At 45.8% G+C, this 27,917-nt stretch overlaps 1 protein-coding gene across 1 annotated transcript in view; it reads right to left on the minus strand.

Moving 5' to 3' along the window:
• The window catches only part of UNK (unk zinc finger), a gene marked incomplete at both ends in the record, with an annotated part of 41,391 nt that extends 17,769 nt beyond the window's left edge, over positions 1–23,622 (minus strand). The window contains 6 exons of the mRNA XM_082008011.1: positions 377–494; positions 2,053–2,188; positions 2,320–2,446; positions 2,884–3,064; positions 4,680–4,889; positions 23,525–23,622. Coding sequence (XP_081864137.1) covers positions 377–494; positions 2,053–2,188; positions 2,320–2,446; positions 2,884–3,064; positions 4,680–4,889; positions 23,525–23,622 — 870 coding nt within the window. The remainder of the gene's footprint in view (positions 1–376; positions 495–2,052; positions 2,189–2,319; positions 2,447–2,883; positions 3,065–4,679; positions 4,890–23,524) is intronic.
• Positions 23,623–27,917: the final 4,295 nt, after the last annotated feature.

Raw genomic sequence — 27,917 nt, forward strand, 5'->3', positions numbered from 1 at the left:
CACCAGTTTGTGGGTATCTATGGTTTAGTGTGATCGTCATCAACCAAGAATTTTTCCTTAGGGAACCAGATGCTGTGTGCTCACCTGCAAACCCACACCATGCTTTCAAAAGGACCCCCCACACATGAGACTGCTCTTATACTTGAGTTTTCCCCCCACTTTTCTTACCTCCTCCCACATAGTCTACCAACTGAAAGGCATCCCTGTCAAGCAGCTGACTTTCAGCTTACTTCCAACATGCAGTTTCTCTGTATCCCAGGACCACACCACAAGCAGCCCTCACACTCTCCCAGCTGGCACACTCGTGTACTTCATAAGCCTGGAATGCTTTTGCTTTTCTAGTCAGCTACCAAACAAATCAAGCAGGCTACTGTACCTCTGGATGGAACTGCTGTTCTGTGCGAGTGTGGCAGTATTGGCATGAGTCTCCATTTTCACACTTACTGGGATCTCCCCACTCGTCTCCATGTTTCACACTGGGACATGGCGAAGATCTGTGTAAATAAGGCGGCAGGAAAATGCATCTCACAAATGTGTTTTGGACTCTGCTTTCCTCAATCGGGAGGCAGGTTCAGCTGCCCACTCTCAGCTATACAATCTGTTTGGCTGGCTGCTGCTTCCTCAGCCCCCACCCTGCTGCTATCGCACCTTCTTCCCCCTCTTCCAATTTCCCAATGGAAGAACAGGGCTTAGCTTTCCATCCGAAACTGAATGCAACCTGAACCAACATAACTTAACAAAATTAGCAGCTGATGTGATTAGTGTCAGAGATGCTGGGTCTGGTTTCTGTTTTGGACCCGTACATTCATAGAAAGCTAATAAGTTAATTGGCTAATCCTAAAACACATAATACCCTTACAGTGTATGTTTCTAGGGTTATAGTGTGGCCATGGGGAAAAGAGGCTGAGTCAGGTCACTGGGGAAAAGGCAAGCCCATTTTCTTTCTCCCAGACAGGAACAGTTCTTTTTCCCAGTTGTGAATTTTTACTGTGACCTACTTCCCCTGCTCTTTATGTTCTTAACCATTCCCTCAAACAACAGCAGAGGGAAGCAGATAGCAGCAGCAGATGCCTTCATGAAGGGCAGCCACATCAGCTGGGGGTGGGGAAAGCAACACAGAAGTCAGTGGAGAAGCTTTCCCTTCTTCCCTCCCCAAAGGGCCCAGGCAGGGGCAGAAAGCACATGGCTGCTGCCTGAAGACTGGCTTGGTGTTTCTGTTTCTCCAGAAGGTGTTGGGATTAATGTTCCCTTGATTTTTATTTATTTACATTTTTTAATATGGGATTTCAGTGCCAATTAAAAAATTTCTGTGAATGCTGGGGGTGGGGAAGTGAGAACATCCATGGTATTTTCTCTCCTGGCTTTCTAGTCTGCTCTTACGTTTTTCAGAAAGGAACTGAGGAAAAGCCCCACTGAGACCACAACAAAAGCTCTGTTGTGCTGGAGGAAATGAGGGCCTATAACTTGGATGAAACCCGTTCAGGGAGATGCAGCATGCTGAAAAATCCAGTGACAGCTAAGTGACAAGAACACCCCGGTGCCTCAAAAGCAGAGTCTTTAGCAGTTGGTTAGGAATGCATGTCCGGCTACAGTATTGGTCACACCATGCCTCACGATCCCCATCACCAGGCACACACAACAAGCAGCTTGATGATTCTGAACCCTTTACCGTGAAAACACTGCTGTGTGAGTTTGTCTCTAGATGGGAATTAAAACTTTATTTTGTTTTCTTATTCCAGCTCTGCTTTCTAAAGCAGGAGTTTATATGGTAAGGAGAAGCCAGACACAGGTTCTGTTTGCCATAAACCCAGAATTGTAACGTGATTTAACAACAGTCATTTATTAGAGATACTGGTTCCCATATACAGCAAAATTCCTTTAGTTTGTTATCCTGTCTCCTAGGCAGAAATAACAGTCCATCACATCTGTCAGTACAGGCCTTGGAGACACACTAAAAAACTACCTAGTGGACAAAATCCTAGATCCTTCATTACAGATTTCTACTACATCTCACGACTCCCCTGGGAAATAGAATATCCAGGACCACAGTACCTGTATTTGTGTTTTCTTGGGCTTCTTCTTCTGTCTTTGCTATTGTGGTAGTAGGGACAGGCATAACCCTGGCGACAGAGGCGGGGGGGTTTCTTACATTGCTCTGTCTTGTAATTTCCCAACACATATGTTGTATCTATAAAAGAAGCAACCAGTTAGTAGGAAATTACCATGATCTACATTTACTATACAGACATTTTTGACAGGAATGTGTACTTCACAAACACCAGACCTTTCCAGCCCCCACAGACCTTCAATAACACTCACCTTGCCACCTTGGCTCCTCACTGAGTATTTTCTCTATCATAGCATGGCTAGCAGCAACTGCAGACTGACCCTCTATGCCACCTTCTGATGTAGTCTGACCGTTCTGCAAAGCCTCCATCGCCTGAAGCTCCCTTCATGGACAGAGTTAAATGAACATACAGACTGAGCAGATGAAGAGACAGATAAATGTGTATAAAAACCGACATACTGCAGTGTGGTAGCAATTCCTAAGCAGGTGCATTTCATTCATGCATTTTTTTGTCAGAACATCTGCAGTCAAACAGCAACTGCAATTCATGTTCTTCATTCCCTGGGAATTCCAGATGCATTATTTGGACCCTGCCATCAGACTTCAGACCACCGCACAACTAGTTTAAAGTGTGCTCCCTTCCCCCATTTTGAGTATCCTCCCTGGAGATTTTGTACATTTGCCTTATTAGGAAAGGATATATCATCATCACTCTAACACTAACCATTTCACGTGAAGTAGTACTGTCCTTCAATCATCTGACTTTTCATTTGGGTACAGAAATGACCCTTTACATAGAGAGCCCCAACCGCTACTAACCTGATGTCATACACCGGAGAGCGTAGATCATGGGGCCCATGAGCGAACGCGCAGTGGACTCCATTCTTCGTGCAGTTTCCCTTGGAGTCTGTCTCATGAATGCAGATTCCAGTTTTGTAGTAGCGCAAGTGATACCGCCTCTCTGTGTCTCCAGTAGTTCTATGCAAGAAGGGACACCTGAGGTACAGGAGGAGGAAAGAACAGCCGAAGTTTAGTCACACAGGTGATGGACTCAACACTACCAGAAGACATATGGCCAATACAGGATGCTGCAGTTGACTATACCTTTGCTAGATCTGCCCCTTCTCCTATGCTGTGCCTTCCACCACTACACAGTATATAATAGTTTCCCTCCCAAAAAGACAACTGGATTATTAAGCCAGCAGCATTATTATTCTAGTCTAGTGACTGCCAGGGATCTGGAAAAGAGCAAGGACACTGTCAAGGCGTTCTGATACACTAGCCATGATTGAAGGGACATCACATGGCACATACCATTTCCTCAGCACCCCATCTAGACTTCGTGCTGTTACTGTTTCCTGCTGATGTACTCCTACAGGGCTGCGACAGTCTATCTATAGCCAGATGCATCCTTTATGCAGAGCACGGGACAAGAAAGGAGAATTACAACACTACAATTTTAACTGATGTTTTGTTTCCCCTCTTAGGCAGAAAAAGAACAATCTACACTGAGAAATAAAAAAAAAAAGAACAAGATGGAATAGGTAAAGTTTAGATACTGCAGCATCAAACTAAAAATACAAATCAGGAAAGAGTTCTGAGACAGCAACAGTTTTCATTCACCAAGTTTGAGCCAGGCACAAACCAGTGATCTAGAAGAAAAAGCCCCCAAATATCTTATTTCCAGTCCTTTCCAGCTCTCTTCTAACAAGGATGAAAGTATTGAAACTGAGGCTTCAGGCCGGGGGATTATTCTATTCTGCTGTAGTCACAAGATCTTTACTTAATTGGGACAAAAAAAATACTGTTTTCCTGATAAACAGCATTTTTCTGTGTGTTTATACTGGCACCATGGAAGGGAACAGAAATTACATTTTTCTATAGCATCTCTATATAAAACACTCCCTATATTTGACCACAGTTTGGCTACACTATTTATTCTTCCATGCATGTCGCGTGGATAAAGTTCTATTACTGGGTTAACCCTTTAATTGCTGGGGTCTGCCACATGCACAGCAGAAACACTTGCATCTCTGCTCCAGTTAAACTTACCACAGTCACAGGGAGAGAAGACTCAATAAAACAAACTCTTCCTCATGTTGCCTTATTCCTGGTACCTGTCATTTCCCTACTGGCTTCTTAAAAGTTCAGGAAGACAAAATAAACTGGTAAATAAACGATATGATTTAAAAAGCTGGAGATAAATAATTCAGGGGGCAGACTAAAGGACAAAGCTCCTCCTCTTTCAGCAATCTGTTAAAAACTAAGCTACGCTGCCAGTGAGCAAGAGCTGTTATTTGACAGGGACTTACAGGAACAGAGTCTTTCTGAGCCCATTGGTCAGTGAGCTGTTTTTCCCACCTCAGCTTTGCTGAAGATGCCAAGGCTCATGAGGACAGTGAGCACAAATTCCCATCTAGAGACACTCTCAGTATCATCTCTGCAGCACACGGGTTGCTATTACAGTTTTTTTATCTGTTCTCACGTTACGTATGTGACGAAGCTGCTTTACTGCTCACTTGCCTCACCTCTACAAGAACTGGCTGGAATCATCACCTGGACTGATCCCAAAAGCCTAATGCCTGAAAAGCAGGGTGCAGTCTTTACTTACTCATCTCCTTCTGGGCAGATTCCTGTGGTCTCGTCATACTTGGTACAGTAAATGTCAGGACTGTAGTTAAATGTACCATCCCGGCGGCGGATAGATCTGCGACGACGCTGGTTGACAAAGTGCCAGTGGAAGCAAGTGTAGGGCCGGTGCTGAGTGCACTTGTGCTGCACGAAAAGAGGGCACTGCTCCGTGCGGAACTCCTTCAGGTAACTGCAGGCAGAAATCCAACAGCAGGAGGTTAGGGCCAGGGTGCTGGTCAGAGGCAATATCCGCAGAGTCCAGGCCAAACCGAACCGCATCCGTCACAGAGAATCCTGCTGTCCTTCCCACATCCTCCCCTGCTTTCGCTCTCAATAATGGAGGCTGGAAGCTGCTGCTTGCAAGCAATGGGAAGATACCAGTTACCAGGCCAGTTAACACAACCATGAATGCTAACGATAGCTGAAATCACTTTCTCTTGTGCCCTTATCATTTTGAAGAGGCTTTTCATGAGCTTGGAAAACAGTTTGTGAGAAAATAGAACTCTTAAGTACCTTTCTATCCATTTCTATCTCTAAATCTGAGACCTATCTGGGCAAAAAGGGGTTTCCTTCCTAAAAGATACATGTTCAGTTTAAAAAAAAAAAAACAAAAACCAAAACAAAACACAAGCAAACCAGTAAAATACATTTCTTTGGAGCCATGTGTAAAGCTTCAAGTTACTGAAAGATTTTTAAAAGACTTTTTCCTGCCTTGTCCTCCTGTTTAACTCTGCTTCTTCTTCAGTACATGGTTGACTATGAAATTAAAATGAATCAATTCCTCTCTTGCAATCTTGTGAATTCAGGACCCAATCTTGAGAAGTAGGATAACTATCCGCAAACTCCTGCCTGTTTATATGCTTTATTTTTAATATGTAATTCTCTGAAAGTACGTGTCTTCTGTTACCCTGAGAACTACAGAAGTCACAAGCTTTTATTTGTGACATTAATAACAGTCTCTAAACCCAGATTGTAGAGGATTACAAAATGGTTTAGATCAACATAATGATCTGACTGTGATCTGTGTGTAGATGCTTACAAAACCCACACTGCCTGAAACCCACTAGCTGCCCTGTATTTATAGGGACCATATGAATGGCTCAAATAGCTCAGACCCGAATCCCTCCGGATTCGGTCTCAGAGACACTTCCAAGAACACCACAGACAGCCCAGAGCAAGCAGACATCGGGTAGCTGCCTCCCACAATAAGTCACATTCTGGTCTCCGACATTTAGAGGTCAGCTTAAACAGCGAGTAACAAAATTTGCCAGTCAAAATAGAAGTGCTAGTATTCTGCTGGAAGCAACAGGATGATGTAACAGCAGATATGGACTTATTTTAAACTGCATATGTACTCCGAGACAACAAAATGCAGTATAGGAATTTGTCAAGTATTCATTCCCATATCAGACAACCTTTCTATCCTATTTCTAAATACATGGAAAGATTTATGATGCCCAAAGATGTATTTACAGATACTATCATCATACTAGATCCATTCTGAAAGCAACATCTGTAAATAAAGCCTCCTTTCCTCCTTACCCCCGGCTTTAGCGAAAGCCTCAGGAAAATGCACAAATTCAACCAAAGTGGTTTTATTTGTTTGCTATGAAGAGAGAGTATCACGATAAAGATCCTTCCTACATTGGATTTTGCGAGCATGAAAGGATAAAAGTTCTTCCTCCTCTTTGGCCTCCACATACACGAGACTTGCAGGTTCCACTGCTTCGCATCCATGAACACTCAGGGCTGGGGAGCCTCCGCAGCCGGCTGTAAACTCTTTTCAACCCAAACCCATCTGTCCACTGCAATCCAGTGTGGCTGGGACAGTATCTGCATTGGGGCCCAAAGCTTAACATCAGAAAAACCAGAGCCAGCATGCAGAAACAGGTCTGTTTGGAGTAGGTGAGGGCTAGCAAAATCACTTTGTTCCTTTTCACTTTTAAAAAGCCGGCTCCATTCAAATGGAGATCACTGCTCCAACCACAGCAGCAATTCATCTCAAAACTGAATGCTGCAATAAAATTAATCCATGCTTGAAAAGTTTTCTAAGCTGCTGGACCAAATACAGTTGTAAAAGGTGGGATTCCACAGATTATCTTATCAGCGTACTAATAAGACTTAGAACAAAAGTGACTGTAACAACATTTAGGTTAGAAAGTGCATTAAGTAAACTTAAGCAGCATGATACTTCGACTGCTCTCCAGAGGTACTACACAGTCAGCAACCAGTCCCTCCCACCCATATATTTCCATGTACACCTTAGAGATGTGAGGTTGATTACTCCCATTTTACACACAGAGAAACCGCAAAACAGCTGGCTACGTGCCCCAGCCAGTATCATACAGCAATCGGAGTCAGCAATAGAAACCAAGAGCATTTAAACTCCTCCATCTTCACTGAAGTGAGTCCTGGGCTTAATTTGAAGAACATCCTGAACCTCTTCAGTGCTCTGGAAACTAAGGGGAGATACCAGGCCTAAACAGCCTGGGTATCAAACCCAGCACTCCAGACTTCTAGTGATAGGCGTCTACAAAACACTGTCAAAACCCCTAAAATTTAACAACTGCATGATCAACCGAGCTGAAGCAGCTTCCCTTTAGCAGGAGAGTTTAAAAACCGTACACACTGACTAGGGATTTCAGTCTCTGGAGTGTCAATTGTTGCTGAAGAGCATTTGAAAATTAATTGCATTTCATGATTGGCTAAACTCCCTGGAGAAACATTTATTATAATGTAAATGAGAGATAATTACATAAGTAAATGGTTCACCTGAAAAGTGTTTAACACCTAACCTGCTTCATCAGAAACTCATTCTTTAATGCTGTCTATTAAATAAATGATCTCTCACTCTTAATTTCAAAGCAAGTCCTGCAAACAGTGCCATTGAGCTCCGCACAACACATTAGCTGTGCATGATCACCTCTGCAACAGACCCAACAGAGGAAAAGGAGACTTGTCACATTAACTCAGTCATTTCAAGCCTTTCAATCACTGCTTTGGGTTTTTGGTTTTTTCCAAGCCACTACAACATTTTAAATCACCCTCCTCCACAATAGCCTGAATGGTAAATTGCCTTACAGCCCTTTATTTTCTTGATCCATGGAGTGAGTTTTGGCTCCTCTGGGAGAACATGGACCACTCAACCAGCCACTTTGTGTTAAAATACATGAAAGGCATCTAAACCACATGTGTTTTGGGAACATAGAAAGGATACACAGACTGCACTACTGTAGTGTGATGGCTCACAAAGCAGAAAGCCATTAATATTTCAGTAGCCTCTTTGCAAAGGCTCTAACCAGAAATGCAAGGAACACTCATGACAGATTCTTCTGGTGTCAATGGTCTCTAAAATTTTTTTCCCAGAACAGCTGAGAAAAGGAATTTTTGAATGACCCTTGAAACTGAAAACATGTTGATAATGGGTACACATTTCATAGTGTGTCAGCCAAACGCTGTGTCTGTACAGGAAGAGGAAATCCAGCAATGATAAATTGCATTTCTCAACTCCTCTCTAAAGATTTCAGGAAACTCTACAGCCCCCACATGAGGGGCAGGAGAATTATTACCCCTATTTTATATAGGAATTGCTTCTATATTTATTTAAAAACAAAACCGTGGAAACTAATCAGTTCTGTGTTGGTCTACTTTACATGCACTTTTTTTGGTATGTGTGTATATGTCATATTTTCAAAACCATATAATATTTTCTTTTTAAAAGTGGAAAGCACATAGCATGGTCGTCTTCTGATACTACATTAACATCAACAGCTACAGCCGCATTCCTGGAGGAAATGTTATCATTCATGAGTCCTACTAAACAAAAACAAATGCAATTCTAAACAAATAGGACAAGACCAGCCGGAACAATGTAGATCAAAAGTTCCCCCATGCTGAATTGAACTTCCTACTGAACAGGATGGACGCTACTGGAAATGAAAGCTTATTTCACGAGGAAGACAAGAGGAGAGGTTCTTAGACTAGCTTTGGAGCTGCAAAGTATTAGAAAAAAACCAATGCTACTTCACTGAAGTTCTGCTTCCTCTGGGATGAGATGTGGGAAGGGGCAGTAATCACTCTCCGCAAGAATTTACACTAGCTGGGGAACTGCTAACTGTCTTTGTTAGTAGCATCTTGACTCTCCAGGGCAGGGCAAGTGTTTACATCTGCAGCTAGTAACTGCAGCTAGTTCCCCCTCTGCTCTGGAGGAATCGACCAGCAACCTGCTCTGGGAGTTGCAGGGAAAAAGAATGAGCAGGGTGAGGGGGAAAAGAAAGAAAATTGTACTTCCAAACACCACCACCAGAGGAAAAAAAAAAAAAAAAAAAAAAAAAAAAAATAAAAATCAAACCTACAAGGAAGGAGGGGGAAAAAAAAAAAAAGGAAAAAAAAGAGAAACCAAGAAGAAACTCTAACCTAGAAACATCATTTTTAAACTCAACAATTGCAGCCTTGTCCTGGTCACATTGAGGGCAGGCTGCTGCAGAGACCTCTTGCTTTGCTGCAGCTTTACTGGTTTGGCTCTGTTCGCACCCGGGGCACTCAGGCGGCTCAGTACGAGAGGATACCTACACCCGTACCGCGTTCCAAGGCTGCAGACTTCCTGCTAAACTTGACATAAGTCACACATGCAGTGGCATGAGCTCAATTCAGGAAAATGTGCTGGTAATGCATGGAGACAGCTGAGCACTAAATTCCTCATTAAAAGCCTTACCCGAAAAGCTCCCCGAAATCAGTGGAAGATGCACACTGACACCAAGAGAGAAGTCTCTGCTTTGTAGCGGAGGGATCAGGAAGACTGGGGAGAAAAACAACACCAAGGAACGTGGAAATTAAAGGATTAAAGCCAACTCTTCCAAACCCTTGTTGCTCCCATAACGCAAAGCCGGTCCCTCCTTTGCTTCCAACACCCCCTGCGCTATTTCAAATCTTTATGTAGGCCCCAAGATGAGCTCCTCTCCTTTGCAGCTCTCCTTGCTCCTCCCAGTCAATGCCCTTTCTGCCAAAATTCCTTTCGGGCCCAAAAAGAGCACAGAGGCTCATAAACAGAATCCGAATCTTCTGCAGCCGTACAACACCAGAGAGAAAACCATTAGATAACCGTTTGGCTAATCCAGACTAAGACACTGACTGTAAATGTAGGAAAACAGTGAGATCTAACACCACCACCGTCTAGATTTCACATGCATGTGGGGGTGCGTTTACACCCATGGAACTATGCTGCACCACCCTCAGTAAAGGCCCACATTAAGTGGTTGGTACCAGCGCTGTTTATCTGGTGTTAGACCAGCATAAACCATGGACATCTTTTACACTAGCAGGCAGGTGCACGCTCAAAGCGCTGGTTGCTGTCAGAGGGGCTCCATCCCTGCAACGGCTCCTTGCTTAAACTAACCCAGAGAAGGGAGCCCAAAGCCGCATTCAGCCGGCGCAAGCTCTGGTCACTTCTGTAGAGTCCAACCTGGCGTGGACACTTCGCTTTATGATTAGCACTAATATTAGGAATTACTAGTTCAGAGCCGTATAAAGATTCTCAGTACTAGCCATTGTCCAGAAGAGCCCACAGAGGCAAATCTAATCAAGAAGTCTACAAATAAAGTGTTTGGTTGTGTGTTGTTTTTTTTTTAACCAAGGCTTAAGTTCTGGTAAGATTTCAGATATCGGGAAGAAAATGCTCTTCTGCCATTACTTTTAGTAATTAACTATTTCATTTTAGTCCTGTCTGCTTTCTCTCAGCAGGGGATCACACTGGCAAAGATACAATTTCATGGGCACGAAAGTACATGGGAATGCTGGGGACTTTTGCTGGCACTTTTATTAAATCAGTCATATCCTGCTGTTTCAGATGGGACTGCATGAGGCCATAGACCTCTTTGTAAAGTTTCAGGTGTTCCCAGTTCACCTCACTGGTGGACAGACATCCTGCCTCAGTCTTGCAGTCTGAATGACAGAGGTCACTGCTCTCAGCTGCTCATCAGCTTTCATTTGCAGGAAGCTTCTACTGGCACCGATCTGTCCAGACAGCAGGCTGGATAAAGTTTTCATAATTCAGTTTAGGAAGAAAAAAAAAATTAAAAATCACCAGCTTACCTTTAAAGTTTAAATTAGCGTTTTGAGCTAACTCAGATAAAATTATCTGAAGTAAACCAGGGTGTGCTTAACCAGCAGACTGCCTGCAAAGCAGGCAGCATTGCAAAACCCAGGAGAAAATATCTAACCGTAGACATAGACGTTTCTAATTCAGTAATGCTTATCTATTGAAAATATTTTCAAAACTGCTATTTTCTTCTTAAACTCAAACAGCCACCCCAACACAAGAGGAAAAGAGCTGTCCATATTTAATCAGCAGTCAAAATTCATTTCGCCCTCATAAAATTTTATTGCAAAAGATGATATCATACACATTTTAAGTAAGAAACCCATGACTCAATTATTTTCTTTTACTGAACTGTGGTATTCCAATTGAAATGAGTCAGTGGTGCATGACAGAATCTACTTATTCCAACAGGATACTCAATAAAAATCCTACTAATGCACCTTTAATTTAACATATCATTACTGGTAGAGAAAACCTATGATATGCAGCTCTGGCACTGCTCAGGAGTTTTTGCTCTTAGGGCAAAGAAGATATTCCAAAATAAGAGGGGAAAAAAAGGAAAAAAAGGATATTCTGGAACAGCTATTCAATTTCTCCACACTGGCAATTCCCAATAACACCCTTACACATCTCCTGGCAAATCAACAGGGCTACTAGAAGGCTTGACTTTTTAAGGAATCCCTCGGTGTGGCGAGGGGTTCGGCAGGTTGCCTACCTCGGGGCTTCTATTGCTTCCAGTCACCATGGAGTCCAAACCCTTTCAGCAGAAGGGTTTGATAGCAGCATTCCCATGGCATCTTATAAAATGCTGGCATTTCAATGCAAAGCAAGCTTCCTGACAGGGAACATTGCCTTCGACTCCCAAGATTTCTTACAATTCAGGAGGGAAAAAAGGTGAAACGAGCAATCTAACTTCATAGGAGTTGTAGTGCCTTGTTCCCAGGGGTGGGCACAAGGCAACCAAATCCCTCACCGACAGCTGCAGACTACCAGCAGCCTGGTTTACAGTCTGCCTAAACCTCTGCAAGGAAATGTTTAGCATCCTTCTAGTAAGAGAAGTAGTTAAGACAAGTCTGTTTCAACAAACAATATTTTTTACTTATTGGCAGATGTAATCTAATATTGAAACAGAGCCTCACACAAATCACTGCTGAATATCAAACAATAACAAACACTTTTAGCAACAATCTTGAAGATTTTTCATCACTATTTCAGGCAAAGTTCTGACCAGGTTCTACCAGTAACCTTTATCAGTTACTGTGGCTCACCACTATTGAATATTTCCTCATTTTCCATATTTAATGGCATTTTTCTAAATAACCTCACAGACCTGACCAAACCCTCATACCAAGGCTTTTGCATATGCCATTCATCACTTGACACAAAATGCAAAACATCTCTCTTTCAGTACATCTCAACAACTATCAGTCTATTTGCCTTTCCATACCCTCAACACCCAGGTGCAGTTTTGTAAACCTTGAAAAGATTAGAAAGCATTTAAACCTCAACGAAAAATATATGGATCACTTTATAAAAACAAAAGGCTGATTGTGAATGTGGGGAAGGAGAAAAGGATGAGGAAAAAGTTTCAGTAAGCTCACATCTGTCAAGAAGATAGACTTCACATGCCTCAGTGTTTTCTTTATCACCTAAATAAATTGAACCATCAACTGGAAAAAGGTCACACAGCAGACAGCACTCTGTGATTTTAAAGCTGTTAGATTTCCCCTTCTCCATTAGAGCTTGACAATAATGTCAGTCTAAGGGCAAATAAAGAAAGTGAGAGTTGGAGAGACTTATTACAGATGCATGGAGTTGGGTTTCTTTGGTTGTGGAGGGTTTTTTTTTGTTTTAAGAGTTCATATAACTCATTGTGTACCTTAGTGATCAAAAAGACAACTGCTCACATCCACAGCCCATGGCTCCCCCACTTTTTGCTACAGAAACAGGGCAGGCAACACTTGCAAGTTTTTCTTTTTCTAAGCATCTGATTGATTTAGCAAGTTAAGTTGAGCTGGAAGCTTCCAAATAAATGCTGAAGAATAGCGTGTACTGCAGAAGCTAAAGCATAAACTGCTAGATCACAGAAAACTAAGGATAACACACCAACAAATACAAAAGTCTTAGTCAATGATAACCTGATAGCTACTGTAACTCTATTTCTGGGTTTCAAAGCAGGTCATGGGGTGGACAACAATGCAACTAATTCAATTCAGCCGTGAGGAAAGAACTATATACTACCCATACTTCCTCGATAAGCACTTCAACTGAGTGACTGCAAAAGTCCGTGCTAAAAATAACACGTGTTGGCAACTATCAGAAATGATTGGGACATTTTTCAATGAAAAGAAAAATGTCAGACACAAACAGTTGTGTCTTGTCTACATTGACAAACTAAGGAAAAACAAAGAATGACACTACAGCATGGTGCCAGCCCATCACAGGAAGACAGCCTTGCACCAGTTTCAGGCAAAACATTGTTTGGTTTCCACAGTTAGAGCAAAAATGGCTTTGTTTTCTGAGAAATACCATGTTGTAGCTAAGTAGCTCACCAATGCTCTGTCTTGATGAGGAAAGAAAAATCAAGGCTTTCAACTCTGCGTTAACTCAATAAAATGAACATTTATCACATTTGTGAACAGCCAAGACACAAGCTCCACTGACTTACAATTGCGTTACAGTCTGCGGGTGTCTGGGGAAAGAGGTGCTTGTTCAGACTTCCCCCAAGCTGTGCAGCCCTTAGGCTTGGCATACATTGAGTTGTCTCATTCAAACCAACAAATAAAACAATTTGAGTCTTTTTTTGACAGTGTGCTCTCTTTAAAAAGCATAAGCTTGCTGCGTCAGTGGACCATGAGCTGTATATGACAAAGCCATACCAAAAAATTCCATTTGAAACACAAGTGTTTGTTTACACAGAGCTTTCACCTTTGTAATTAAAACAATCCAAGCACAAGCACATTCAAACATTTAACTGCACTACATTTGATGTTTCCTTGAAAGCCATTCAGCAAGATCCAGAACTCTGCATAAAGCCTTGAGTTTACATTTACATTTCCTTGAATTTGAACTCTTTTCTTCCCCAAATTAGTTGGCCATGAATATGTATTACTTGATATGACCTCAAAATTAACTAAGCATTTAGACAGTTCATGCAATGTTTTAAACACACAGCCAATTTTTTCCAAGTTTAAATGACATATTTTCAGTTTGACACTGATAGTTTATGTAAACACCACAGCTGTGCCTGAAGGACAACTCCCTGTTTTCAAACATGGATCATCCCCAATTGGGACAACCCTCATCACTCTGTGGGTTGGTTTCTGCTCTACAAACTATTTAGCTGCCATTAATCCTTCCCTACAGCCCCCGTGTAAGTCCTGAGTCTATGAAAACAGGATCACATTGGAAGAATTATTTTTCAGTAACATGTGGGTTGCGCTTAACTGTTTCTTGTGAAAATACTCGAGCTTACTGCATCCAGGCAGCTGTACACTCTTGAAGGTTTATACCTGGTTTAATTGTCAGCACAATATATCAACATGTGCTTAAACATGAGCAGCTAAATACTTTAGTACTCATTACTTCACAAAACCATCCATCCACAAACTTGTCTATTATGGTCATTTATTCAGCTTATATCCAGATAAATTTTCTATCCTATGTCAACTGGATCAAAAAGATGATGCTTCTTTATCCTAACGTTAGTATTTGTAGCCTCAGACACATGGACAACGTCTGCAGAAAGGCAGAGTTCAAATGGAGGAGTTAACACACATCAGGTTTGCTGCACTAGACTACAATGAATTAAGGTCTGAATAAGACACTGATGTCTTGTGCTGTAAAAATTAAAGTTCCAGGTTCCAGTAAAGGTTTTCCACACTATGCTTCTCTCACCATCGATTCAATCACTAACAAAGCCTATGCAGGCCTAGCCACTGTAGAAACACTAGGGAAGGCTGGGAACAGGGCTGGGCTGTTTTAAAACTTGCGTTACTCACTCTGCTAGTTCTCTAAAACAAAACATCCCACATGCAAGAATTTGTAAAGGCTAATTCAGAAAAATATTATTTCCATACAAGCCATTACACAGCTCAGGGTTTCAGTTACAGATTTTTATGAGCATTTTTAGTCAGCTAACGTTCAACATCTTGTCTCACGAGAGGCTTCAGAAATAAAGCACAGTAGCCTTCCTTCTCCTGACCACACCAAGAACCCTCATCATTTGACAAATGGCTTGTAGATCAATTGCAGCCCCATATTCGCAACAGTTCTAAGACAGTACGTGACCTGTTTGAACATCTATACTTACACTGGACCAAAACCAGAAAACCAAAACTCCACAAGAGATGATGGATCTAGAGTGCTCTCATCCAGACCAATCTACATTTGAAAATGAATGGGCATCTGCTTCTTCTCAGGTTAAATGCCAACCAGATTTGCAGCAGCCTCTTTGGAAAGGCTTACATTTGTGGACAGACATTTTCTGTTGTGAGTCTGAAACAAAACACGGTGATTATCTAACAAGCATAAACCTGCATCCCATAACACATGTGCCAGCAAAAAGATAAAAGCCAACTCTTACTGGTTAATTTTGAAGAATCAATGTTAGCCATTCAGTCGATTTTCTTTTCCATTCAGCACTCAAATCAGACTTCATCCGTGCCTGCTACAGCCCAGTCGACTCTTTCGACACCCCGTAAGGCAGGCACACCTCAGAATAAAAGTCCTACACACACAGATAGACTGGTCCAAAGCAGCACCGTCATACAACCCCATGCCAGACTGCACTTCAAACAGGTACGTTGACATCAAGATGTGTAGCAGCTCTCCACCAAGAGGAGAGCAGTCAAATCCTCGGCTATACCACAACTTCGAATTCTCCATTTTGACTAATCAATACATGAATAAATCTTGTGGCACTCTCAAGATATTCTAAATGGCCAAACAATATTTTTTGTTGTTGCTGTTGTTGCCATAAAGCTGCACAATTGTCCTGAGGCCTCTGCTGTTTTTATTTCTGCTATGATGGTAATATTCAAGTGATATTAATGAAAGCTCACAGCCTACTGAAAATTAGAGGAGAAAAATCACCTCTGAGCATATTGGGTGTGGACTGACAGCTTCTTTCTGAACTGTGGTGACATGTTGAAAATGAAGGCTAACAAGTAAATCTATATAGACTTTAATTAATTCAGATTTTTGCAGATATTCATCAGGTATAGTTTCAAGAAACTATTTCCCTTTCCATATGTGCATGACTGCTTATTAATCTAAAGAAATCCTAGGCATATGATGATAAAAAGCAATCCAACCTTAATTTCTCAACTGTAATTAACAGTGCCATCATTCCTAATACACCAGTATGCCCTACTGAAACATATTTGCAATTTTTGTCCAACAGATAGGTAGGGATGGCCTAAGATTTTTCTTGTCTGACCACAAGCTTGGTCTAAGTTTATCTTCTGCCAGTGTTCTGACAACTACATTCAATTAAACATCTCTGACTTTTGATAAGAGATAAGAATCAGGCCAGTATCAAGCATTTCAGTGAGCTAGCACTTTTATTGCCATCATCGCACTTCAGCACTTAAAATTGAAATATTTCTTTCAAAGAAAACCTAGAACTTCTCTTGTTGTAACAATAACCTTCTAAACATGAATGAACACTACAGCAGGGTGAGCATGTATGAGTCAGAAGACAGCCTGTGACAAAGCTAAAGAAGAGAAGAAATTGTTGGTATTCATTTTAAAGGAACTTTCATTCCAAATGATATTTCAAATGTCAAACTGGTATTAACTGCATCAAGCACTGATCAAAATACACAAGATGGAGATGGCTGAGAAAATTATCACAGGCATCTAAATTGGCTGTCATCACTAGGTGGAGCTTGAGAAAGTACAAGCCTTTAGCATATCCTGATGTACCCTTCTGGTGAGGCTTTGTATTTTTGATTGGCCTGATACAAAAGACAAACTATCTCTCAATAAGGTAGAGAAAAGAGGCAGCTAAGAAATTGCACTTGCTCTACAGCCCACTGGCATGTGAGCATTCACTAATGTAGGACACTAAGGGAATTGCTGGCTGGCTCTGGGCATGCAGAGGGCATAGCTTTCGGTGACAACTTTGTACCTAATTTCCAAGTGATGTGCTGAATGTTACAAAAAGTTTATAGAGTCTTTATAAGATAGAAACCTGTGTGATTGTCTCCTCCGTGTAGTCCACGATTTCACCAAAATCTAGTTTAAGGAGTTTCTAAGGAGGAAACTAACGGACATAATATTAAAAAAGCAACAACAATTACACAAAACAAATTTTTAGAAACAGTTTAGATGTATGTAATTCCGTTAGGCGAAGGGATAGTCCAGGTATCTTCTCGCCACCCCTTTCAGCCCTGTCTCTTGTGCTTCAAAAAGATTTATGAAGTTTTTAAACAGAAAAAAGAAAAAGTTAATGCAGAGGACCACCTCATCATCCTCTGAAAATGAGCATAGCTCTTCGGGCCCTGACAAGCAGGTTCTCACGAGGCTCGACGCAGCAATTTAAGACGTTATTGCTCCAGCTCTTTTATTTTGCTCCTCTCTCAGAAACTGCAGGTCCTTGTAACAGGGTTAACAGAAGGGAACGTGTGCCTGCTCCCCAGCTGCCCCAGTTCACAGCCTGTTGTATTAATATAGTCTACCAGCGACAGTTAGCTCGTGCTGATATGCTACACAATAAGCACGATTAACTGTTGTACTGACACATTCCCTCCTGCCATGTTGTTACCGGGGCAGTTAACATCCCGCAAACAGCTAAGCGGAAATGCTGTAATGCGCTGCAGGAAGATTTTCCAGCGGACACTGGTCAAACCCTTTGTAAGAAGGCTGCACATTTCAGCTACTCATGGAAGTTAGAGAAACCTTATTCTTGTGGAAAGAATAGATCTATAGAAAATAAAATACTGAATTCCAACAAATTTTTCCTTAAAATAAAGCCCACAACATAAAAAATATTAGACAATACATAAGCCTACAAAGTGAGAAAAATTGATATAATGGGAAACTCCAAACTCTTGAGATTTTCTAAAATAATTATTAATTTTAATGTTGTCTCCCATGCCACAAAAAATTATGCTATATGCTAATGTAAACAATGTATAGGCATTAACATATTATTTTTTTTTTAATCAAAAAATTGAAAGAACCATTTTCCAAGTTGGAACAATTCTGCATTACTGAAGCCCTCTCCTGTTTCAAAGGGGTTTGGATTTTTGAAATACCAAGCCTAGCCATACCAAAACTAATTCTGAAAATGTCAAAACAGTACAGGAACCTTTTCACTCTGCAAAATATTTATATGCCACCTATACAGCAGTTATCTGTACGTGAATTCCCTGTCACTTTCCATATCCAAAAATACTCACTTATTAAGTGTAAACGTAGCCAACCACGGTTCCAGTCCCACTTCAACACAAGGAAGAAATACCTTATGGTGCACTAGTCAGCCGGACAGCACAGTCCTGCACAGAGCCCGCACTGACGAGGCCAAAGGACCCACAACACCCACTAGCCCATCTCTCAAGCTGCAGGCTTTCAACACTCATCCTTTGAGGAGCCGTAAGATCTAGAGTGTTACTTCCCAGATTGCTTCAGTGTATGCATTCAGTGGTAAGCAAGTACTGTGAATGCAGCCCTCCCTGTTCACACTCCAGTACTTTGTATTTCCAGCTTCCTGTAACTATTCACACTTCCTAATAACAGTTTGCCGCAGACTTGTGTTCAGTGAAGTTCACACAGACTTAAAAAAAGAGCAGTAATAGCCAGCTTATACTTGCCTGATAAGCTGACATTTGCAGGTAGGGATGTAGTAGAGCGCTGGTCAGTCCCTGGTTTAGAAGTATTGACTTATTCTGTGCCTTCCTAACTATCTCCAAGGTTATTACCAGATCTGAAACCTAAAAATGCATGAGGAGGGGGGGATGGGGGGGGGTGTTTTCTGGGTTGTTTTTTTGGCTTTTTTTTTAATTTTTTTAAATTTGTTTAAACAAAACAAAGGAAAAAAAAAAACAACAACCACCAAAACAACAGGGCTAATTTCTATTTTTGCATAAGTCTGTATGAGGTTATTGATCTGAGGGCTGTCCCCAGCACAACCAAAGCACAATTAGGGCAACTGTTTGTTGTTTTAAGAGTTCTGATGGTTTAAAAAGAACACAAAAGGTTTCTAAAAACAATTTCAAAAGCCTAAACATATTTGCTAGGTTGTGACAGACTATGCAGAAAAATGCTAAGGGTCCTAGAAGAGCAAGCCACTTAGAAAAAAAGCAACAACCCTGAAAAAGTGTTAGTTACACATCTGGTTTTTGGTTTTCTGTCCGCAGTCAGTCAGTCTGCGCGTTTGAGATCAGACATGCTGTGTTCTCCCTGCCAGTGATAAGACACTGTCCACTGATAAGAAGATAAGGATTACTCTCTACTACTACAAATGCTTTGAGGTGCATTTTTGTGTGCCATTGGTTTTGACTAAGAATTTAAACATAAGATTTTGAGATAAATAAGACTGTGCATGCACACTCTTCATTGAAATCCAAGTCCACCTATGATCTTTCTATTTTTATTTCCTCTTCACCCCTATTTCCATTGCCGTCCTAATCAGAGTTCCTATTTAAGGCTGAGAAACCATCAGACAAGACACTACGCAAAAACATGCGGATGCAAAAACGTCTTTGATTTGAGCTTTGATTTGCACCAACCTGATTTTCATCCCCACTTAAAACATCCTTTACTCAAGTGCACTAGTCATTCTACTTCTAAATGGCTGGCATCGAAATGGTTGCAAGATAAAGCTTGGGTTGAGTGCAAGCCAGCAGTCGCTAACATGACAGCACGACCAGCCATGTGGACGCAGTTCTAGCACTACTTACAGGGTACTAATCTTTCAGGAATTTCCCACAATTCCTCCCCTCGTACAAGAAGAAAGACAAGTTTTTTGTCTTTTACACTGCAAAGGCATAACCGCAAAGCTTATCTTGCTGCAGTACAAAGGACGACAGGACGCGCTCCAGGCGTCTCGGTCCAAAACTCAAGTGAGGGTACAGTCTGTGGAGACACGCAAACCTGAAGTTTATTTACAGGGTGGCTGCTCATATTTAAGACGGACACACTCAAGGCAATTATCTTTAGTAGTGATAATCTGGGTTATGCCCAACAAATCTGTTCCAAAAGAGTTTATCACCTAAATCAGAATATTTTCTACACTGCTTTTGAGCGTGTGTATTTTGAATAGACTAGGATAAAGGCATTCGTCATTTTTTTTATTAAATGGGTTAATTTATCTCCACCTAACCATTTGCTTTCCTGCAGTTATTAAACCGTCTGACTTTCAGGTGAATGCACAGTGAACAAAGGACTGCTCTACTTTCACTTATCTAAATTCTGCCAGATCAATAAACACCCAAGCGGCGGATACAATCTTTACAATTCATAATTAAAGAGTCCAGTCTGACTGAAAACCAATGAAGAAGGGGACAGCCAAATGGATAGACTGTACCAAAACAAAACTACATGATATTACTCAGTACCTACAACTCCAAGTGACTGATTGTTTGCTTTCAGTTTCTTTGAACTTGGCCTCTATCCACATTTGTAGGTAACACATTAGAGACAGAGATAGATACACACAAAAATAACCATGCCAGCTACAGCTAAGAAACAGCGTGAAGTCAATACTCAGTTGAGGTTTGACAGAGCGTACTCAAACCAAATCCACTTCCCACTACAAGCAATCAACTAACCCCTGCACAGCACCTTGCCTGAAGTGGATCAAAGCCACGCCAGCCTGCAGGTACCCCAGAAATGAGCCCATCTAACCCCCTCGTTCTAAGGAATACGCTGACCTCATCCTGCTACAGGAGCTGTGGGATCGCAAGGAGCAGCCACACGCAGAAACCTCTAATCCAAGCAACCCAGAGAGAACACAACAGCAGTTGTCGAGTATTTCATTACTCACTTGAATTCTACAAACAGAATACCAGATCCCCAGATGAGAAACACACCATTCCTAATTAAATAGTAACCTCCGGTGTGTACCAGAATGACTTGGTCTCCAAGAGTACCTAGAGGCATGCTACAACTGCTACCAAGGACACAAAGGGGTTTTTCAGGCTCTTCATCCACTAGGAAACAGTGCCGAAGGTGTGAGATATCATCAATAATTCTGGTGGGTTTCCCCCCCCCCCCATTTTCTCTTGCTGTACATCTAGAACAAAAATAAAGGCTTCCTGACAGGATCTAGAACTGCAATTCAAAGAATGTAAAAATCTCATGCAAGTAATACCGAGAGTTTAGAAATCGACACTAACATGGAAATTGGAACATTTCCTAACAAATACAACCAAAACTTTCCAAGACAGCGATCCCCAGCACCAGATTGTCTGTCCCTGGGTAACTGCAAAGTATGCAGATAATTAAGCTTACTTGAGTTTACAACTTGTAACCTTCATGTCACTTTATGGAAACAAACTATATTTAAGGGGAAAAAAAAAGGAAGAAAATATTTACATTTTGACAACATACAACTTGTTCACACGAACGACCACCAAATAAGTTCCCATATGTTATCAGAAGGAGGTTTACAGTATGATGTGACCTAGTGTACAAATCCAAGACTTTCCACGTATGGCTCACATCCCGCTGTCAGCACTCCGCAGCCCCCAAATCCTTCGCTTATGGTTATTGACCTTCTCTGCAACTGTTTTCACTGAAGTATTTTTAGCATCCATCTGAAAATACATGTTTTGCCCTCTGGAAAGAAGCTAATTGCACCATCACCTTTGTTCCACACTGTCCCATTTTCCTCCTCTGTCCTTTTCAGCTACTAGGTCCCAGTCTTCCTTCTTCTCCCATATCTTGAACTCTTTTTTCCTACTGTTTCTTTCCTAATCTTCGCTATCCTCATTTCCATGGTCATGCTAAGCCACGTTATCACCTTCATCTGCCTAGTGTACTTACAATCTCTCTACCTCACCCCTTGTCACCTGGGTCGTGTCCCCCCTCCCCCCCATTTTGACCGATTGCATTTGACACCGTTGGTGTCACTCCACCTCCCTCTCTACTCCACCTGTAGCCTCTTCTACCGCTGCAGCAACAGTCCTAAGCAGACTCCTTTGTGCCAGTTCCTCCTAGAAAGCTGTCAAACTTTAACTGCAGACACCACCAGAAATAAAGTAACCTGAGGCTGCAACTTGCCAGCTCCCTGAAGATCACAACAGGATCTTCACAACGGACGTAAAACCTAGAAGCCCTCATTCTGCCAGAGACCCAGTATTCAGAGCAGCCTGAAGGAAGAGGATGTGAAATAGCCTGTGATCCCTCAGCAGGCATACGGGTTGTATGGACCCGTGCCTCCGCATTTCCATGGCTCTTTTTATTCTGTGTATCATAGCGTGAATGCAGGGAAGAAGCCCATCACCAACTTTATGAACACACGAACTAAAAGAATACAGACCACACTCTGAACCTGCCCTTCTCACTGTGGGTGGGGGCATCAACACAAGTGAGAGATACGGGTAATGTGCATGACATTTTTTCTGTATGTGGACAACACCCTAAAATGATAAGGGTAGACAGTTTGGCACACATTTTGCTTGCAAAGAAGTCCCAAACTTTTTTCTTTTAAGGAGGACGGGGAACACCTGACCTATTTCCACCTATTACACGTCCATCGCTAGCCCATCGTCACAAAGACAATGCTCGCCCTCATTCCGCCCCGTTAGCCCTGTTGCAAAAGGAGAACCGAGTATCATCGCCACAACTTCCAACTCAAACGACTTATCATAGGCCACGTTCACCCAGCACAAGCTCCAGGAGGTTATATACCCTTGGGACAATGCAGCAAAATGGTATTTTTTTGCTTAGGGAAGACACATTCCAGCAATGAGCCCTCACTGAGGCACCGTCTCCAGCGATGGAGGCGACGCACACCAAGAGGCAACACACCAACTGCGTTTCCTTCACAGAGGATTCGCACCCGAGCGGCACGAGGTGGGAACGGGACAAGCGCTTCTCACGATCATCATGTAACATTTCCTATGGGGGACATTTCTCACACGCACGTGTAAAACGTTCCCGTAGCTTGCCCGTGGGCAACTCCTTGAAGACGCCCACCCTGAGGAGGGAGCCCACTCGAGCCACCGCTCACGGACCAGCGGTCCCTGGGACCCATCTCCTCACAACGCGCCTCTCCTGCCACTTTCACGCCTGAGGTGACACACGCGTGGGCCGGGGGGAAGGGACCACCACCCCAGCCCGAGGGCACTCACGGGGACCCCCGCCAAGGGGGCCGGGGCAGCAGGCCGCAGCGATGACAGCCGGCCGGCCGCCCCCGCGCAGGGGCCGGAGCTGCCATGGCGGCCGCCCCGCCGCAGGCGACGGGCCCCCCTCCCGCGGCCCCCCGGCGGGGGGGGGAAGGCCGCCGGTGCCCCGTTGCCCCGGTGCATCACGGGCGGCGGGACCCGCGGGGGGAGGGGGAGTCGCTCATCCCCCGCCCCGCCCCCCCTCTCACCGCCCCCCCCTCCCCCCCCCCGCGGGCGGGACCCGCCGGCCCGCGCCGGCTGGGGCCGGTTCCAGCCGGTGCCGCGCGGGCGGGCGGCGGGTCTCCGTGCGCGCGTGCCGCACGCTGCCCGCTGACGTCAGGCGCGTGTTGGCGCGCGGGCGGGCGGCGGCGGCGGGGAGCTCTCGCTACGTACGTGTAGTGCTGCGGCTTCTCGGGCTGCGCCTGCAGCGCGCTGGCGGCGCTCGCCGGCCCGGCCGCGGCGGGACCGCTCGCCACCGGGCCCTTGGACATGCCTCCTGCCTTCCGCTCCAGCCGCCGCCGCTACCGCCGAGGAGACCTTTATTATTCACTCTGCGCGGTCCGCACGGAGGGCGCCGCGCGCAGGCGCCGCCGCCGCCATTGCCGCCCCGGTGCGCGGGGCGGGGTGGGACTTGTAGTCCCGACGCGCGCGCGCGCTCCGCCAACCCGGGACGCGGCGGGCGGCGGCTTCCGGCTGGCGGGACTACAACTCCCAGAGGCGCCCCGCGGCGGCTCGGCCCGCACTTCCTGCCGCGCGGAGGGGCGACGGGACTTGTAGTGCGAGGGGGCAGCACACCAGGGCGCCCCCCGGTGGCGGGGCGGGATCGAGCCCACTGCAAGGCCTCATCACCGAGACCGGCCCTGAGGAAGGGCCCGAGGCTGGGGACAGCACCGACCCCCGGGGGCAGCACCAAGCCCCGGGGATGGCGTGGCCTGTTCAGCCCAGCCCCTCCAGGCAGGCGGAGAAGGGCGCAGGGGAGGCCGGGCCGGGAGGCTGGGCCAGGAGGCCTGTGAGAGGATGGAGAGCTATTTGTGGCAGGCGGCCTCACTTCCTTCCTTCCTCCTCTTCCCTCCGCCTCAGGGACTGAAAGTGGACGCAGAAGCATGGCGTCCTGGCCAAAGGGTTATTTTAGTGTTGGCATCTCTCATCGCTCCACGGCCTTCTCCACCCACGGGACAACGCCATCCAGGACATGCCTGGGAATAGCACTGCAGTCCCGAGGAGGAGGAGGTGGAAGGCCCAGCGAGTCGCGTGGAGAACCTACCTCCGAGTAGGTGACACCAAAGGCCCCTGGGTGCTGGGTCATCAGAGGATCGCACAGGCTCCTTGTCCTGTCCTGGGAGAAATTCTCCCCCGAAGAAGCCATGTCCAAGGAAGTGGCTGAATTCCCATACAAAGAGCTTCCTCCGTAAATTAACTTCTCTCCCGAGGGAGGAAATGATACGAGCTTCTTTTAATAGGACTTTGATCTCTTGGGCTCCACACAGAACCGCTTCCCTCGCTGGGATCCTCCAGCTGTGTGGCAGAGGGCAGCAAGGATTTAGAAGGCAAACACCTTTTTTTAACTCTGCCAGCACACACGGGGTGAACGATGTTAATAATAAACTTTCAGGCCTGGTCTGCCTGCTGCCTGTGCAGCTGTTTTGGGGAGGGAAATAACTTTTTTAATTCTCATTTACACTGACTCTGCATATACTGCAGGTAGGCTTTTAATTTAATAGCTTATTCCCCTGCATTTGCAGGAATAAGTCACAGGATATCAATACCTTCTTATTCATCTAACAGCCCTCCACGGGAGGCTGGCGTACTATAATTATGCAGCTCTTGGTCGAGTAGGACAACTTTTCATTAGTCAATACGTGCAGAGGTATTTCAGGTAACATCTGCATGCACACACCTATATACCCAACACAAAATCACCGTCACTGATGAACCTGTAGGAAAAAACCCTTCAATTATTGACGAATCACACTGAAAACACCATCAATGTGCACTCTGTGCACAGGGATTCAGAAACCACGGACTCAAATCATTGTTTTCTGATGTTTAATTGACAATCTGGTAGGGACACCGTTTCCTCTTCCAGTTCTCTTTTGTTTCACAGTTGGGACAACTCGGCGTGTGCTCTGCCAAGCAACAGGGAAATGTTTGTTTAGGGCACGTTTAGGGTATGTATGCATCTACTTCCATCTTTGCACAGGTCCTTGTTAACGTGTGCTCGTTTGCTCTCTCCAGCTTTGCCGTGTATGCCTTTCCCTCAAACTGTTTCATCCAAGAGGATGCACAGCTTTTCTCCGGTCTTAAAGAGAACAAAAAATCAAAAGTATCTCTAAAATGAGAAGCATAAGCAGCCATAGCTACGAAAACATGGGAAATACCTAAGGGGCCTCTCAACTCCTGGTAACAAAACACTACACACTGGTCTCCTGGCACTCGTGACAGGGTAGTATGCTCTTAAAAGTAACAAATTTCAAGTATGCGCTGTTACCATCAGAACACCTTTCTAAATTTCTTTTTCCTAAGTGTGAACAGCTCAGATGAAAGGGGAATTCTTTACCTCTGATTTTCCAAAACGTGTACAACACAAATGATTGGTTACCTACACCTCCCAAGCCACTCCATGGTTATGCAGATTTTGCCTCTGATAAATAATTAAAATTTTCCTTTACAAGAAAGAAAATTAACCTGAAAATGAGCACCAGAGGCAGGGGAGATGCGCAAGAGACGATGTCCCTGCGGCAGCCCCGGCCTGGGCACACGTGATGGTCCTGTCACACCATATTGGTGCGCGTTTGCTTGACTTACCCGAACAGGCGGAGAAGCAGGAGACACGCTCCCTACGTGCCGAGCTCCTGCGCGGCGGCAATCCTCACTCTGCCCGCCGCCCCGGGTGTTGGCCCGAAAGACTTACGCATTCGGAGAGGATGCAAAACCTCATGCAAAATCTGTGTGATTACAGCTGCGCGCTATTCTGCACGCTACAACTGCGGGGCATTTGGGACCTGTTCTTCCTGATCGTGGTACCCTTCCCACGGGGGCAGGGACCTGCCTCCACTCCCAGCAGCCGCTACGAATGCCATGAAATAGTAATTTATAGTGAGGTGTCACTTAGGGCAGCAATTTCCCCCAAAAGACAGTCTTTTTATTTAATTGCTATTCATCTTCTTAGATGCTACCAACAGGGAACGTAGGTTCTGCCTTCCTACTTGCAAGGAAACTTTGCGGATGGCTTTAGCGTTGAAGGCGACCCATGGAGTCAGCGGGATGTGGGGAACGGCAGCGCCGAGGGGCACAGTCCCGGCCCCTGCGTGCCCCCAGGGCAGGCGCCGGGCCCGCAGGGGCCTTCCCAAGGCCAAGGGTCAGGTTCTCCCCGACTTTTGGGGAGGGGGCCACACACCAGCAGGGCTGCCCAGTCCGAAGCCGACTCCCGCGACAAGCGCTCCCGGGCTGCTGCAGAGACAAAACCGCGCAAAAAAAGCCGGAGGCGCTGCCGGAGCCCGTTCCCTCGACAGGGGCTTCGCTCGTCCCCGCCGACACTCGCGGGAGGGCACGGACGCGACACGCGGGCCCCGAGCGAGCCGCCGCACACCGCAAGCTCTGCGCCCCGCCGCTCCCCGCGGCCTGCGCGCTGCGGCTCCCGAGGGAGGCGGGGGCGGGGGGGTGGCCCGCCGCCCCCCCCGGGCGGCCCCGCGGCCTGGCCCGGCCCTCGCCGCTCGCAGCCCCCCGCCAGGCGCCTCCGCACCAGACGCCAGGACAGGCGCTTTCTGGCGGGGGCGGGGGGGCGGGCCGGGAAGCGGCGGGGGCCGCCGGGGCTGGCCGGGGGGTGCCGGGGGGGAGCCCGCCGCCCCGCCGCGCCCCACCGCCGCTCGCCCCGCTCCTATTGACTTCCCATTGTGGAGCTTTGCAACAAAGGGTAGGATCCAAACCGTGCCCCGTTTCGTCCAATCAGCGCGCAGAGCGCCCGCCTGCCGTCGATTGGCCCCTTCTCTCCTCGTAATACCCAATCGGACGCCTACTTTAACAACCAATCAGCGGCCGAGCATGCGCCCAATCAGCGCCGAGGAACGGGAGCACGGCCTTTGTGTGTTGTGACGCCACGGCGCCGGCGGAGGTCCCGGCCAATGGTACGGCGCGCTCCTTCCAGGCATTGTGAGGTCACCGCGCCGTGTGCCGCCCCCGCTATAAAATGCGCGTCCCCGCGACGGGGAGGGCGCAGTGAGGGGGAGGTTTGCTGCGGGACGGCTCGTGGCAGGAGCAGCGCAGGCTTCGGTGCGCAGCGCTACCGGCACCGGTGCTTCCTTCTTCTTCCAGCGGTAAGCGGCGGGCGCGTTCCGTGGCGGGTCGGGTCGGCGGTGCTGCGCGGCCGGTGGCGGCCTTGGTTCCTCCTCGAGCCTGGCGGGCAGGCCGGGCCTTGCCTACGTGCCCTGAGTCACGGCCCATGGGGTTCCCATCCCCCTCCTGTGGGGTGGCCCGGGAGGAAGAAGGAGGCGGCGTGACTCAGTCCGCTTCCCCTCCAGGGAGGGGAGCGGCCGGGCCACGACGCGAAGCGGGGGTGGAGGGGGAACCGTGACTCCTCCTCCCCCTCCCGGGGGAGGCCGCTGGCCGCTTGCCCGCCGCAGCGGCGGGGGAGGGGGGCAACTCGCCGACATCTGCCGCTTCTGGGGATTGGCCGTGGAGGGGGGGGCGGGACGGACGGGCTCCGTGACGCCGGGTCGTGCTGCCGTGGGGATGGGGAGAGTCGGGCCCCGTGTCACGCGTGCCTGCCCCCGTAGGGAAGTGAAGAAAA

Source organism: Phaethon aethereus, assembly GCF_964289735.1.
Source record: "Phaethon aethereus genome assembly, chromosome: 18".
Taxonomy (NCBI): domain Eukaryota; kingdom Metazoa; phylum Chordata; class Aves; order Phaethontiformes; family Phaethontidae; genus Phaethon; species Phaethon aethereus.